The 16068-nt window shown below is 27.4% G+C and overlaps 1 protein-coding gene across 3 annotated transcripts in view; it reads right to left on the bottom strand.

The window, feature by feature from the left end:
• Positions 1-16068, bottom strand: part of LOC129983780 (protein O-mannosyl-transferase TMTC2-like) — a 490808-nt gene that overhangs the window by 234591 nt on the left and 240149 nt on the right. For all 3 annotated transcript variants that reach the window (XM_056093409.1, XM_056093408.1, XM_056093410.1), the window contains exon 3: positions 1832-2084. In XM_056093409.1, the coding sequence (XP_055949384.1) occupies positions 1832-2058 (227 nt within the window). In that variant the 5' untranslated portion in view covers positions 2059-2084. The remainder of the gene's footprint in view (positions 1-1831; positions 2085-16068) is intronic.

Genomic DNA, 16068 nt, shown 5'->3' with positions numbered 1-16068 from the left:
ACGTACAAGAATAAAAGGATGAAAATTGGTACCTAATTCAGTGATAATAGTTGAAATTAAATTATTCAAATATTTATATTATTAATTCAAAATTATTATTGTCTTTCCTAATTCTCTTTATTGAAATTTTCCCTAACAAATTACTACGAAAATTTCAAAAATCACATTTTGCACAGCTACACGAAACTATTACAGAACAAGAAATTTAAAAAAAAAAAATCACTTTTATTCCTTATTTAAGCTAAAATATGTTTTTTCCCTTCTTTTTAGTAATGAAAATAAATAAGATATAAATCCAAAGTGTCAAAAAACCTAGCTTACAGTTAGCCTTCTATAAACGAACTGCTAACCCTCTATAATAAACAATTTTAGAAAAATAATTTAACTAATTTTTTTACAAAAATCTCAATGAATTATATCAGAAAAAAATTAGTGAAGTTTTTGATGCCAAAGAATTTAAATTCCTTTATTTGCTAGGTTTCACAACGATTGCTAAAAATGTAAACAACTTTAAAACGCAGAATACAAATACACTTGAGATTTAAAGACAGAAGTACATTTTCTGATACATTAGAAATATTAAGTTTAAAACTATGAAGTGAACTAACTAAGTGAAGAAATCAATATTAAAACACTATAAATCACAAAATCATTACGACCGACTTCATAGATTCTGTTCTAACAAGGCAAATATGGTTTCAAGTTCCTTTACCCATTCATCTTTTGAAGTAATTTAACATTAATAAGAAGATAAACTATCTTGATATTATAAAAATTCTAAATATTCCTTATATTCTCAAAACAAGTATCTCCTGAAAACAAAGTTGTTTATCTTGAAATATTTTTCATTTAAAAATCATAATGATGAATGTTTTATAAAGTTATTCGACACATACTATGTGTAAAAGTTAGCATATTATCTCTAATCATATAAATAAATAACACAACAAGTTCAAACTGACCTTTTAAAATTCTGAAACATTTTAAAATTCAGAAATAAAGTCTTAACCTTTGATATTTACACTAAAAATGGATACGCGGAGAATATTATTTTGGTTTTGAATTCTTCTACTCTAGCGTTAAATGTTAAATATATCACTTATGGACGGATTAAATCTGTCAATAATTAATAATAGGAAGATAAAATTTAATGCTATTAGTATTCAATTCCCCTGTAGTAAACAAGAAATGATACTGAAATTAAAATTACTATTGTTTTAATTACAGAAGCTTAATCAACTGTTTTTAAGCGAATTTGTCTATGCTTTCTTCTATTATTTTATTGTATTCTTCAGTTCTTAATTACTTAAGTTTTTAGGAGTAGTTTCAACATGCTTTTATAAAATTCTGCTTTAGTTTTTCTCATCTTTAATATAACTTAAAAAAGTTCTATTTAAAAACAACTTTCTACAGAATTAACAATCGATATTAATTTATCAAAGGCTAGAAACGACAAATTAGTTATTACACTTTTAATCTGTATTGCGAAATAGAATGACGTACCATCGTAATCTTTCCTGAATTTACAGCTACAAGAAAAGTGAATTCCTAAAGCTGCTTGAAAAAAAGAAAATAAAACCTTATTCAGGGATTTCCCTACCTCAAAAGCAACTTTAGAACTTTTCGAGGCTATCCTTTCTTTGACATCTCTAAATTCCCCCCATCCTATCCCAAGAAATTCTCATCCCTAAGCCTACTTCGGCCGACAACTTCCATTGATCGACGGTCAACAGAGTCGGCCGCCGAAGTCAAATTTGGCACGAGTCCCACAATTTCCCCCGCCGCGGCAAAAGCAAAACAAACAAGGGAATTTAAAGAGGCAAAAGCTTACCTGTCATCATAGGCGAAATCTGCGCCCAGTGTGTTCCAATACAGGACCATAGACAGCCCCGAAACGGTGGCGATTATGGCATAGTAGTATTCCATTGCTGGCACAACTGCTGCGGCCGTAGTTGTACTCCTACCCGTCTGGAGCCTATGACTCCGGTTAGCAGATGACAGAGAGCTACCCGTCTCTCTGCTGCGATGGTTCAGCGCACGCGCATTGCGGCCCGCCATGGAACCCGCCAATCGCTGTGGATCACCTGCAAGGGATGTTATATGTTACTGTCTGGGAGATGAACATACAACAACAATAACAGTAAAAAAATAAAGCTATGGTTGTTAAATTAGCGTTGCGAAGTGGTATGGAAAAGTGAGAGACAGACAGCGAAGAAAAGCAAATAAATATTTTGGTAAGGATTTACTCGGTTGTTAAAGAGACACTGAGCAAAAGATGTGGAACTGTGATAAACCGTCCAAGAGTTTCATTGTGGATCGTTACGGGTGGAGTTTCTGGTTTCGGTTTTGCCGAGAAAAAAAAGAGGTTCCTTTTGTGAGTGTGTGTGTAAATGCGAGAGTAAAATGATAATGTAGAAATCCGGAGATTAAGTACGTTTTGAATCACACAACTGTAAGTAATTTATTGTAATGGATCAGGGTTTTGACATAATTATGTAACTATGTCCTTGATTTTAGGAAAGATTAGAAGGCGTTTCACCGTTGAGTGGTAAATTATTACTGTGTTCAATGACAACGAGATATTTTATAAATAAATATTTTATTTGTTCTAAATTTTTTAAATTGTGACTAAAATTATGTGATCCATAAAAAAAAAGCTAATATTTAATTTAATTATTAATTTGGTATTACAATAATTAAATCAATTTTCATTTTAATTGTAGTTAATAATTAATTTAATTATAATTAATATTTTATTTCATTATTATAGAAAAAATTTAAGTTATTAAATTAATTATAAGTAATTTTTTATAGCTTACTATACACTTGAAATTAACCATAATCTTTTTGTACTGAAAATTATTTTTAAGTATTAGGCGAAAGAAAAAGAAATAATCAACATTTAAAGGTCAAAAAATATTCGTTTTAGCAGAAAAAAAACATGCAGAAATTTAAAAAGGAATTTACATACACATTCAGATATTTTCTTTGCTTGAAATAATTTGGTTTCATTAACTAATAATGGTTAACATCATCTTGTAATAAACAAATACTGCATTATGTTAAAGCTTTTAGTTTTAATAATAAAACCCATATGAATTTGGATATGAAAAAAAAAATTTGAAAATCATGCAGAAATATAAAATATTTTTAAAATTATGTATTAATTTTATAATTTTTTTTTATTCACGTATTTGAGTGTATAAAAAATTACAAAAATTATGCAGATATCATTCAATAGCTTAACAAATATAAAATAATTCAGTTCCAAGAGAATTTAAACGTTTTGGCTTTTAAAGGTAAACCATGTCAGAAAAAATGAAATATTTTTTAATTTCAAAACATATTTGAGATTTAAAAAAAATTAGCAGCAACATTTTAAAAAAAAGCAGTAATTGATATTTCTGATTCTAATAACAATTGACTAAATAGAATTGCTGGGTCAAAAGCAATAAAACACTATATGTGGAAAGACGAAATAATTGCTTTCAGTATATTGACGTAGAAAAAGGTTCTATGCCATTATTTTTAAGAATTCACCAAGGTAAAAGATAATTTCAAATCCAGTATTATATATCGTCGTGAAATGGATATTTCATATCTCGTTTTCTTTTTCTTATCGCTAGAGTGGTTTAACAATAATTTCGCTGAAAATAATGCATCTTTCTCTTTTATTTTGTTTCTTTAGCGCTCACAATATATTTTCTATTTTAATTGCATTTTAATGGCAAACATTTTTTTATTTCATAAGTTATCACAGGATAAACTCGAAATAAATTTTTCTCGGATATTAATATGAAATCATTGAAGTATATAATATTATCATTCAAATAAATCAATAACAATCAATAAATGTTGAAATACATAAATAATCAAATAAATAAGAAAGATGAAAGTCAATTTTTTATATTACGTTAAAAAATTATTAATTTTTTAAAGATGAATTGATTTATTCTGAATGCATCAAAATTGTATATCCAAGTATATCAATTTAGATATTATTTTCAAACTTTCCAACAGTTTATATTGATTGACAAATGCTCCATTAAATTGTTGAGAGTTTAAATTATTGTACAAACATAAGATCTGAAGTATTTTTATACATAAGATATAGATTTAGGGTAAAATGAGAAAAATTTAAGACGGTACTAAGGATATTTGTCTCATATTCTGCTTTAACAGACTACCCCACCCCTCCCCTCCTTTATTTGAATAAATTTCTTTGTCAGCATAAGCTTTGCTTTTGCATTTGCTTTTCTCGTCTAGTCAGAACAACTTTCCTCATATTATTATTATATTATTTTTTAATATTAGGAAAATTATGTTTTACATGTGTTGTGACTTATGATACTTTTTATAAGCCCGCTGACAGTTATCTGTCAGCGATTTAAGCCAAGTGAGCGTCTTTTGTCTTTTCAGTAGCGCCAACTAGGGCCAAGAGTACGACTTAGCTACTTCATGCGTCACATTCGCTTGCACAACCCTTTTTTACTGGGGGGGGGGCACACTCACACACCTCACAGATAGAACACAAAAGAAGAACAACCATACCCGAACCGGTACGCCCAGATCACGGGGAAGACGTTCTACCCCTACGCTAGGACGCTGGCGTTTTGTTTTATATTAATATTATAGAAACAAAAGGCTTAGAATTCTACAATTTTTTTTTCTTTCAAATTTTGGAATTTAACATGTTCACGATTAAATACAAGCGTTTCAAATATGCTCTCTTCTTTTTGGAACAATGAGCAGGTATAATTAGTATCATATACTCTTTTATACCCTCTCTTAGTATACTCTCTTTTTCTATTCTATCTAAAGCTACTTTTTTTTTTCTTCTTCTGTAACGCGAATGAAAATTTGCAAATTTTTAATTGTAAAGTATTGAATTATGCATATTCAGAACTGGAATATAGGCATTTATAAGCATTCTGTGTATTTCAGAGCTATGAACGGGTATATTTAGAACCATGACATTTCTAAGTTCACTATCTATGAATCCTTTTCTTTTACAATGAATAAGGGAATAAGAATTTAACTTTTGTTTTTTGTTAATGGTTTAAAGAATGATATATTTCTTGAAATCATCTAGCCTGATCGTTTTTCTAAATATACATACCTGATTTAAAGTTATAGTAAATTTTTCTCTTTGCTAAGTTGGTGATTTAGAAGCAGCAATTGTTTAGGTGCATTATTTTTTACTAAACTTATTTTATTAAAAGATTTTTAATGAATAAGCTTAATGAAAATAATTTAATGTATCCAGTATATTTCATTTTGTTTTTGTGAATGTTCTTTCTTTCTTTTTTTCTTTCTTTTTTAATTAATTGCATTAATTTGGAATTAAAAAAAAAACAAGAATTTCAACAATATCTGATTTTTTTTTCTTTTTTACTGATCAATGACCAGGAATAGTTGGAGATTTGAAAAATTTATGTCCCTCTTGAATGTATTGAATTAATTTAGTCCTTAAAACGTTGTAAAGCCGTTCAAAAAAAGATACGAGACTGTTTCTCATTACATAAAAATAAAATAAAATTTAATGCATTAAAACTTATTTGATAAACAGAGCTGGAAATCATAATTGAAGCAATTAATTTTTCAATTATCTTATAACATGTGAAAAAAATGAGAACATTACAAATTTTTTCATATATGTTTTTTTCACGATTAAAGTATAAAAACTATAAGTGTAGTCATAAGAATTTGATAAGAATTAATAATTTTAATGAAAATTTAAATTTTATAATAAGATATGTCTCATATAACTTGGTCACAGATGCTTCAATTTAAGAATTAGACTGTAGAATATAAATGAAAATAAAAACAATACTCAAATATTAAGCTTAAATGATTTTTGAAAATTACATTTGTTTAATAACGTAATGTAAATAAAAGATTTTATATAAAATTAATTTTATATTAAAATTTCAAATTAATGAATTCGGTTTGCATTAATAATAATCACAAAATATTCATATTAAAAGCAATTATTATTAATAATAATCGATTAATCGCATAGCCGATAACGCATACATTGAATATATGAAAATACTGTCAACTTTTTATGTGGAGTGAGCTGTTGTAAGAAGTGCATTTACTTCTTTAAAAAGATATTGAGTTTAGTGCGATAATTTATTTACTATCCAATTATTTACGAATTACAAATACTTCATTGAAATTGCAACAACTTATAATAAAATCTATTAATTACCCCTTAAACAAAGAAAATGTATAACGAATAAAAGTATTTTATTCAAAAATAAGAAAAAAGTACTTCATTCGAACGAACATATATATTAAAGAGTATATTACGAATACTCATTTCGAGTAAAAACGACATAAAAAAAATTAATTTTAGAAAGAATGAAAATAGACCCGAAGAAACTTTCTTTCTTTAGTATACCAAGCCAGCGTATTCAAACATCGAAAAAATTTAACAAACAACATTCATTTCCATGATCATCTTCTGCTGTAAATTTACTGTTTTGATAAAATTTGAACTTTCATTCAGTTAATTTGTTTATTTACATGAATAGTGAGAATGTGCTAAGACAAACTAACGAAATAAGGTTATATAGAAAAATAATTTGGCAAAAAATATTTCAACTTAAAATTACAAAATGAAATAGAAATCTCACAAATTCCTTTTTTAAACAATTAAAAACAATGAAGGGTTAAATTAAAATAAGTACTTATTGATTCTATGATTACGGAAATTGATTAATTTGCCACTGCTTCAAATTAGATAGATTTATTTGTATTTTTTTATATATTTGTAATATTAGATACATTTGTAATTTTTGAGGTATTACCATTAAGATGGTTTCACTCAAAATTAAGAGACTTCTCCATTATTGCTAACAGTATAAATTCAAAATAAAGCGTTTATCAGAAAATTTGAATCCTATAATTATTTTTATTGATAGTTTTATTGTTGGATTATTTTGAAATAACTTTTTAAATATTTATGCAATTTTTAAATTCTTAAAATATTATTCAAAAGAATTTGAAACAAGAAACAAATTCAAATATCTACACCTTTTCATTCATTTATATGAATAACAAAATTAAGTATTGAAAAGCAACACTGCTTAGCAAATAATTCATTTTCTTTAAAATTTTTCATTTCTAAAATATATGAAATCGAAAGAACCCATTTGCACAAAACCAGTAAAGATTTGAAATTCAGAGAAAAGGAAAAAGAAATAGCTGTGAAACGAAATAGCTAATATGACTTTAAAATCTCCTTTTATTTAGCGCTGCTAAAATATTCCGAATGAAATAATAATATTATATATATATATATATATATATATATATATATATATATATATATATATATATATATATATGAAAGTTCGAATATTCGAATTAATGATTTCATTAAGAATAGCTTTCAAACTTCATTTACTCAAATAAAATAGAATTTTTAATATTCTGAGCAAACATGTGGTGCTGAAAAAGGATTATTTTTATGGAAAGCATAAGAGAATTCACTCGGGAAGATTTGATCATTGTTTTATCCAGAGTTTCAAAAATAATTGCATTTTGTAAGTGAAGGAAATGGATTTATTGTTTAAATATTGCGGTAAATTCTATTTGAGAGGCATTTTTTTTTCTTTTATCAGAGTAAATACATTTTGGAAGGTAATTATGAGTGTCTTCTTACATTAGCTAATTTGAAAGAGAAATTCTTTTAGAGTTTTAAAATCAAACTTAAATAAATCGGTATTGTATTTGGGATAAATTATAATAGTTTTGTATTTAAAATGAACAGAAACGGAAAATTTCTATTTTAAATTCATTACTTAACTTTTTCTTTATCAATTGCATTGTTCTATCTTACTATAAGATTGTAAATTTTCTGTCCATGTGTTTAAAATTATTTTGAAGTTTAAATAAACAGTTGATACGTTTCGGTATAAAGAAGGGAATCAACTTCTAAAAAATTAAATTTTAGAAAAGAAAAAAAAAAGACAATGCAGATAACAATAACATATCTCCATTCTTATGGTTATTAGAAATGTTTATTTTTGTTGCCATTAATATAAAATAACTCATTTTAACATCTACATTTTTCTTTATTGGCAACATTCAAATTAAAAAATGATTGTTAAAACCTTGAATAAAAAAAAAGGATGATGTTATTTAATCGAGCATGCTTTACTAATTTATAGGTGGTGAAATGAAAACTTTATCATTATTATTTGTTGGTAAAAATAATTTTTTTTGTTATTATTTAGTCATGAAGTGGAAATTGAATTCTTTTATTATTTATTTCAAACCAGTTTTCGAATTTGCCTAAATTGTTTAGCGAATCAGTAAGTTAAATTAGTGAATCATTAAGTTAAATTCAGAGTAAATTACAGAAATGTCTCTGACATATTTGAAAAATTACCGTATCTAGCAAAGTGGAATGTTATTTTAAATCTATTTAAAACAATACAGAAAAGAAATATTATATGAATATTAATAATATTCATAGAAAATATTTAATAGTAATAGTTTATTTTATTTGTATATCTGCCATTGTTAAGTAACATACTGGAATGAATAAATTTAAAGTTAGTTAATTCAAAAATTACAGAAATCTTTCTCATTTATTTAAAGAAGTTTTTGATATGATATGCTATTTCAAATATCAAAAGCGTTATTTAAAGAAAATAAGGAATAGGACTGTAAGTAATAATAATGCATAGAAAAATATATCTGCAATATTTCATAGATATTAGTTAATATTTATGAAAAATTTGAGGATATTTTTTTTATAATCTACTAAAGCCTTTTCGTTAAAGCAATATGTTCCTCAAAAAGAATTAAGCCTTTTATTTTCAATTTTGGTATATGTTTCCATTCGGAATAAAAATAAAAGTGGAACTTATCATTAGATAAGATGAGAGTTAAAATCAAGTAACTGCTGAATTATTACTAACAACACGCTAAACATTCCCATTTTGCCCCCATTCCTCTAATTTCCATAAAAGGAAAGAAAATTCATTTTTGTTTACTTACTTAAAAATAGCAGAAATGTTTCCTGTTTGCCCAGGATAATATACATTGGTATTCTACTCTCGTAGATTCAAATACACGAGAGAGTAATTCGCAGAAATGATTATGAAAGTTTGTTGGAAGTTGCTAGACGAGTGCAATTTGTAGTTTGTTACAATTTGAAGCCAACAAAATACTATTTACCTGAACAATCCCACTAACATCATGTTAGGTAAATCACGTGTTTGAGTGTCGCGATGCATCTATGAAGGTGAAAGTCATGACGAAGTCATGTTTCACGAAAAACATTTCACTACCGATTTCAGTAGCCAAATTTTCATAAAATTAAAGAAGATTCATTTTTGTCTACTTACATTAAAATAGCAGAAGTTTTTCAACTAGCCAAGATAATATACAAGATAAATTCTGCTCTCGTAGATTCAAATACACGAGAGAGTAATTTGCAGAAATGATTATGAAAGTTTGTTGGATGTTGCCGGGCCGGTACAATCGGAAGTAGAATTACGAAGCCAACAAACTGCCATTTACCTGAACAATTCCAATTACATCATGTTAGGTAAATCACGTGTTTGAGTATCGTGATGCATCTATGAAGGTGAAAGTCATGACGAAGTCATGTTTCACGAAAAACATTTCACTACCGGTTTCAGTAGCCAAATTTTCATAAAATTAAAGAAGATTCATTTTTGTCTACTTACATTAAAATAGCAGAAGTGTTTCCAGTTACCCAGGATATTATACGTTGGTATTCTACTGTCATAGATTCAAATACACAAGAGAGTAATGTTCAGAAATGATTATGAAAGTTTGTCGGAAGTTGCTGGACTAGTACAATTTGTAGCAGAATTACGAAGCCAACAAAATACCATTTACACGAACAATTCCAATAACATTATATTAGGTAAATCACGTGTTTGAGTATCGTGATGCATCTATGAAGGTGATAGTCATGATGAAGTCATGTTTCACGAAAGACATATCACTGCCGGTTTCAGTGGCTAAATTTTTTCCATCATGAAATGAACATGGCGCGCATAGATGATTAGACGCCGTGTTTTAGCGCAGTAGGAAAAGGATAGAACGCGTCGGAATTAATAGAATAAGGTAAATGATAAAGAAAGAACAAAAAGAAATCATCTGTCCGCAAAATCAGGAAGTCCACCAATGGTCGGGAACCATTCAATATGGTGATATTTCGATCAATTCATGAAGAGTTTTGGAGTCCACTACATGAATATTAACTCTTCATCATTTATTTATACATTCACGCTCATACATGTAATTACTGACTCAACAAGACTGTGTTATGTTTTTGTTTGATTATTGCATACAATATTGAATAAACATTGGTTTGGTAATATTAAGCCTATGATTTGTCGCGGGAATTCGACTGTCATTTTCATTAATGTAATTTCCGAGGTAGGTTTCAGATTTTTTATTAATTCATTTTTATTTATAATGGATTTTTTTTCTCCTGTGTTTTATTTATTAAAGAATTTCAGGGAAAAATCGGAAACTTTCATTTTTTCTTCTTGCTGTATGTACATTTTAAAATGAAAAGACAAATGTTTTTATGTATTAAATTCGAACATATACATTTCGAAATGCAATACAGTATGAATGCAATACAATTATGCAATCAGTATGAATGCAATACAAGTATGCAATCAATATTTAGTATGCATATCAATATTTGATAGTAGCATGCATATCAATATTTGATAGCCATATGCATATCTATATTTGATTTAGAATGCATGTCAATATAATGCTCGAATATACAGAATGCATATCAATATAATGCTCGAATATACAGTATACATATCAATATTACGCTCGAATATACAGTATGCATATCAATATAATGCTCGAATATACAGTATGCATGTCAATATAATGCTCGAATATACAGAATGCATATCAATATAATGCTCGAATATACAGTATGCATATCAATATTATGCTCGAATATACAGTATGCATATCGATATTTTCTTAGGCAATTTCCTTGCCCTTCTTGCTTGCTTTAGATAAAATATTATAGAAAATGGATACAGTTATTAAAAGAAATTGTTTTTAAAATGGAAACGAAATAGATAATTTCCATCGCAGCATATGATGCATTTAGTCAGTGAAAATAAACTTTGCAATTGTAAACAGAAATGTATGCATTTTTTCAAATCAAATTAAGTATATTATTCATTTCAAAATTCGGATAAAATTGGGTTTTTTTGTAATAATTTTCATAAATAAGTTGAAATAAAGCATAGCAATTAAAGCAATAAATGAATTAGCAGGCTATTGTATGCAGATATATAATATGGAGTCATCAATTGTTTTCTGGATTTCGGATTAACAACCAAAAAAAGACATAAGAGTGTCTAAATTAAAACTTTAATTTGGATTATAAGCAATACACTATAGGACTATATATTGGACTATAGCCTAATAAGGAGGCATTTATCACTTTTGAATTAATGCAGCAATATAGTTATTTCCCTTTATTGCCTTGAGAAAAGAATCATATCATGATATCATTGGCTGTTTGGGGCATCACTTCATTTAAGTTTCATTTTTAAACTCTGCAACAGCTATCAGCAGTTTTTTTGATGTTCTTTACATTCTGCCTTGATTGATAAAATAAAGGAGGAATAACTTATTTGTCATTTTATTTGAAGTATAAACAAAATGTTTATGTTTAAGGTAGGTGACAACGTTGAAAAACCATTTTTTTTTTTTTTTTTGCGAAATATTATTTATTTATTTATGTAATGTTTTTAATGTTTAAACAGGTGTTTCTTTATAAAACCTTCAGAAATTTTATTTTAAGTCTATTTTTTGGGAAGTTACACTAATTTTTATATTTGTATTTACATACGTTTTAGTGCTATTTTACCTTTTAAGATGCTATTTTCTCGAATATTTTTCAATGGAATTTTTTTACAAAAAATCACATAAACTAAAATTCAGCCCTTATTTTTTCTCCAAATTTGGTATAATAATTTCTCAATATGTTCCTGGGCAAGAGAATAAGTAATCTATTCATTTCGAAATATTTTATAGTTGTTTTAGCACTTCACAATGTGAAAAAAATTGAAAATTTCGCTTTATTTATCAGCCGAAGCCCAATATTTAAATAAATGGGTAGAAACGAAGCTTATTTTTTAGTTTAGAAAATAGATAAAATTTGTATTAAGCTGTCTGCAAAGTTTTTAGCAAATCATTTGAAGAATCTCTATACTAAAAGATTTTTGCTTTCTACCACTTTTCAGCCAATATAAGGCCTTTTGTTCCCAAATTTTAAAAAGCTTTTGCCCCTTAGATGGTATATATATACATGTTTCATAGATGTTTTTCCAATCTTTTTTTACTCAAATATCGAAAAAAATATAAGTATTTTCGAACTTTTTTTAAAAAAAAATCATTCCGAACGTAGTCACGTACCTTAAAATAATATAAAGTGAACACAAAAATGAGAAGAATCCGATGAACAATTCGATTTGCGCATCAACAATCCCAGAAGAAAGCAACATATTTCAAGAACAAACCGAAACACGCATAAACATAATGAATAGCTTCATGCATTCCATGAATTCATATTTAATTGAAGGCTGCCTGACGTGAGAGAAACAAAAGCCAAGCAAAAGTCGACTGCAGTCAAAAAGTATCACCTAAATAGAACTAACTACAGAGAAACGAAATGGGTCTTTGGCATTCTGCGAAGAAATCACCTGATTATTTTGTTCTTCCGCCTTGCGAGTGTGTATGGGGTGGGGGAGATAATTATTTTATAACATCCGAGGCTCCTGCAGAAGTAGCAGCAGCAGCAGTTTGTAATCCCCCACCAGTAGCCATGGGGCGAAGTGTAATGACAGACCTGTCGTTATTATTTATTTATGTATGTCGGCTACTAGACTGTGGCTTAGGAGAAGGGGCACCAACCAAATCGACGGCAGTTCTATGGTTTTCGCCTCAGGAAATTAAAATTCAAGTCCTTGTCTACTCAATTGATGAAAGGCTTCCTTCCACTTTTTCTAATGAGAGGTTCGATTGATACAGGCAGGCGGTGGGAAGGATTATTCGGCAGCAGGTACCTTGAGGTTATGTAATTAGATATTTGGCAGAAAATGAAATCCGCTGAAGTGAAGTTTGTGGTCGATTTCTTTCTGTGAATTGATGAGTGCTTCGGAATGTTGCAGTTTTTCGGGTCATTTACTTGTAGAAAAGAATAGAACGAGAGTGTCGATTTTTTTAAAAAATAATCCGAAATCTCAGATTTCGATTGCGAGTACTTATTTAAAGGTTTAAATTTGGGTCTCTTACTCAGTGTATGTTTTTGGATGAAAAAGAAAGATTAAAAACTAGAAAATAGTAATCCCTAGAAATTTTAAAAAAACGCTTTCATAATTTTTTTTTATAAAAATTGTGAAGGTCAAAACAAAGATCGTAAAAGCGGGAGACATTGATGAAAATGTTCAATAAACTAAAATCGTTATTATAATAGCTTTTTAGTTTCCTTCTACAGTTTTCTGAGTTTCATGCTACTATTATTTTGATTTTGTCGCCAAGTTTCTGATTAAAAAAAATTGTTCTTATTATTTTATAGTATTGATATACGCATTTTTTAAAAAATATTTTTTACTTATTTTATTTATATTAGTTTTTTAATCTTTATTTATGTTATTCATTGTGACTTAAAAAAATGATGTAAAGCACTTAAACTCTGTCTATAAATCGAACACTATTATATCAAACTGAACAGCCTCCATTTTGTTCATATTAATAGTCTAAACAATCATCATTTTCTAGGAATGATTATTCTAATTCAGGCATAGTTTGTATAATGGATATTCTATTAAAATATTGAAATTCTAGTTCACATTAGTAATTTTTTTTTTCTTTATTTTAATTTTTTCAATTTAATGCTATTGATGCTACTATAATTATTTGTTGTATACTTATTATAATGTGTTTTAATATTCAATGAATGTTCGGCTTACCAGGTTTTCAAGGCGTTTGAACTTCTTTAAGCTTGATTTTTGATAAAAAAATATTTACTTCCTACTTTTTATAACACATTTCTGATGGTATACTGATACATTATTTTATATGTCCGGGAAAAAATTCAAATAAATAAATAAATAATTTTTTTGGACTGAAGTTTACTATTAAGCTGCTACTTGTTTCACATAAAAAAATGTCATCTTTGAAGGGTGGTTAGTCATTATTTGATGGTACACTATTTGCAACATATTTCAATAAAAATGTTAGCATAAATAATCTTTTAGTTTGTAAAATATTAAAGAATTGATATTTGACATTCTCCCTCTAGCAGAATAAAGTTCAAGAAAAAAAGAAGCTCATCAATGGAATATTTTGATGGATTGCTTCGTTTCTTCATCATTAAAAGATTGAAGATGATTTGCAGCTTTAAAAGAAAACATTAAGTATTCTGATAAAATGCTTAATGATTATTTGTTATTTTTTCTGATACTTTATTCTTGACAAATTATTAAATTTTATAGATCTGACTTATTTGAAATTTATTAATGCTTCGAATCGCTAAATTAATTTAATCCGACTTCATGAAATTTTTAATATTTAGCATTTATACAGTTGCTTTACCTACCAGAATCTTACTCAGAACCACTTAGAGGTGAAATTCTTATTTCTACGCTATAAACGATAGACATATTACCTTAAGGCAAGGGGGGGGGAAACAGACGCCAAAAAAGAATTGCCTAGTCTAGCCCATCCCGACACCAATTCACTGCTAATGGGGAAATTTTTGAAGAAATACTACTACAAAACTCTTTGATGTCACCGGCTAGTGAAACGCACGTCACTAAAATACTTTTATTAAAAGAAAGAGCTTACGAATTCTCTTAGAACCGACAGCAATATACAGTGCATTACATGGGGGGGAATTCATTCATTATTTCTGTTAGATAAAACCGACCAGATGCCAATAGTGTAAGGGGTAAAAAAAAAAAAGATCGTCTGTTTGAAAAATTTGTTTTGAAAGTGCTTTTTATAAATAAATAAATAAAGATGCAATAGAATTGTTAAAAAACGCCTGTAATTGAGATAGTACAATATATAGCTAAACAATTAAACTGTGAAAAATGGAATAATTTGAATGGAAATTTGAAAATCATTCCATAAAGCATTAATTAATTTGATGAACAGCGTTTTCATTTATGTAAAGGCTTTTTAATCTTTATTTTTATTATTTTTTAAGGATTTCACTTTTAGACAAATGCATTGTTAATATGTTTATTGCATTGATATATTTAATAAAGATGCCTTTCCATATAAATCTTTAAATAGAAACCATTCTTAAAGATCTTAGCACATTCTAAGCACAAATTTTTTCAATAAAAGAAACGTAAAGAATTGCTAAAGAATAAGTTTCGTTAGCATAACGTACTGTCTACTTAATTTACATCGGGATATATTATATATTTTTTAAGATTTTGAATATACCATTCTTCTTGTTTTTTTACAATGAGTAACATTCCAAATGAGAAAAAATTATTATAACATGTAAAACGAGCTTCACAAAATGCTTATATTTTTAAAGCACATAATTGTGAAAAGGAATATAAAAGCAAATAATAGAAGGCTTAATATTTACGAATTGCGGTATTTTCGGTATGAAGCCTAACAGAATACGTGTTTTCAAATATTAAAGGAGAAAAGAACTATTTAATGTTTCAAAAATATACATTGTGAAACAGACAGAATTTTCTAAAGTATTTAAGTCAGGAAACTTGGGAAATTAATTAATTTTGATACTTTAGGAAGTTTTTATTGGCCTAGAAATATCATTTGGCAGTAAAATGTAAAACAAATTAAATAATTAGAAACTACCTTAATAATTACTTAAATAATTATAAATAATTAATAATTAAACTTAGCTTAATAATTAGAAATTATTGATTTAACACATTGGATATATAAATATTATTGATTTAAAAAGTTAGAATTTAAATGACAGAGCCTTTTAAAACAACCAATGGCCCCTTTAAAACAACCAATGGCCGCTTTAAAACA

The sequence above is a fragment of the Argiope bruennichi genome, chromosome 9 (assembly GCF_947563725.1).
Source record: "Argiope bruennichi chromosome 9, qqArgBrue1.1, whole genome shotgun sequence".
In the NCBI taxonomy this organism is placed as follows: Eukaryota; Metazoa; Arthropoda; class Arachnida; order Araneae; family Araneidae; genus Argiope; species Argiope bruennichi.
This window is presented reverse-complemented; position numbering and strand designations above follow the sequence as displayed.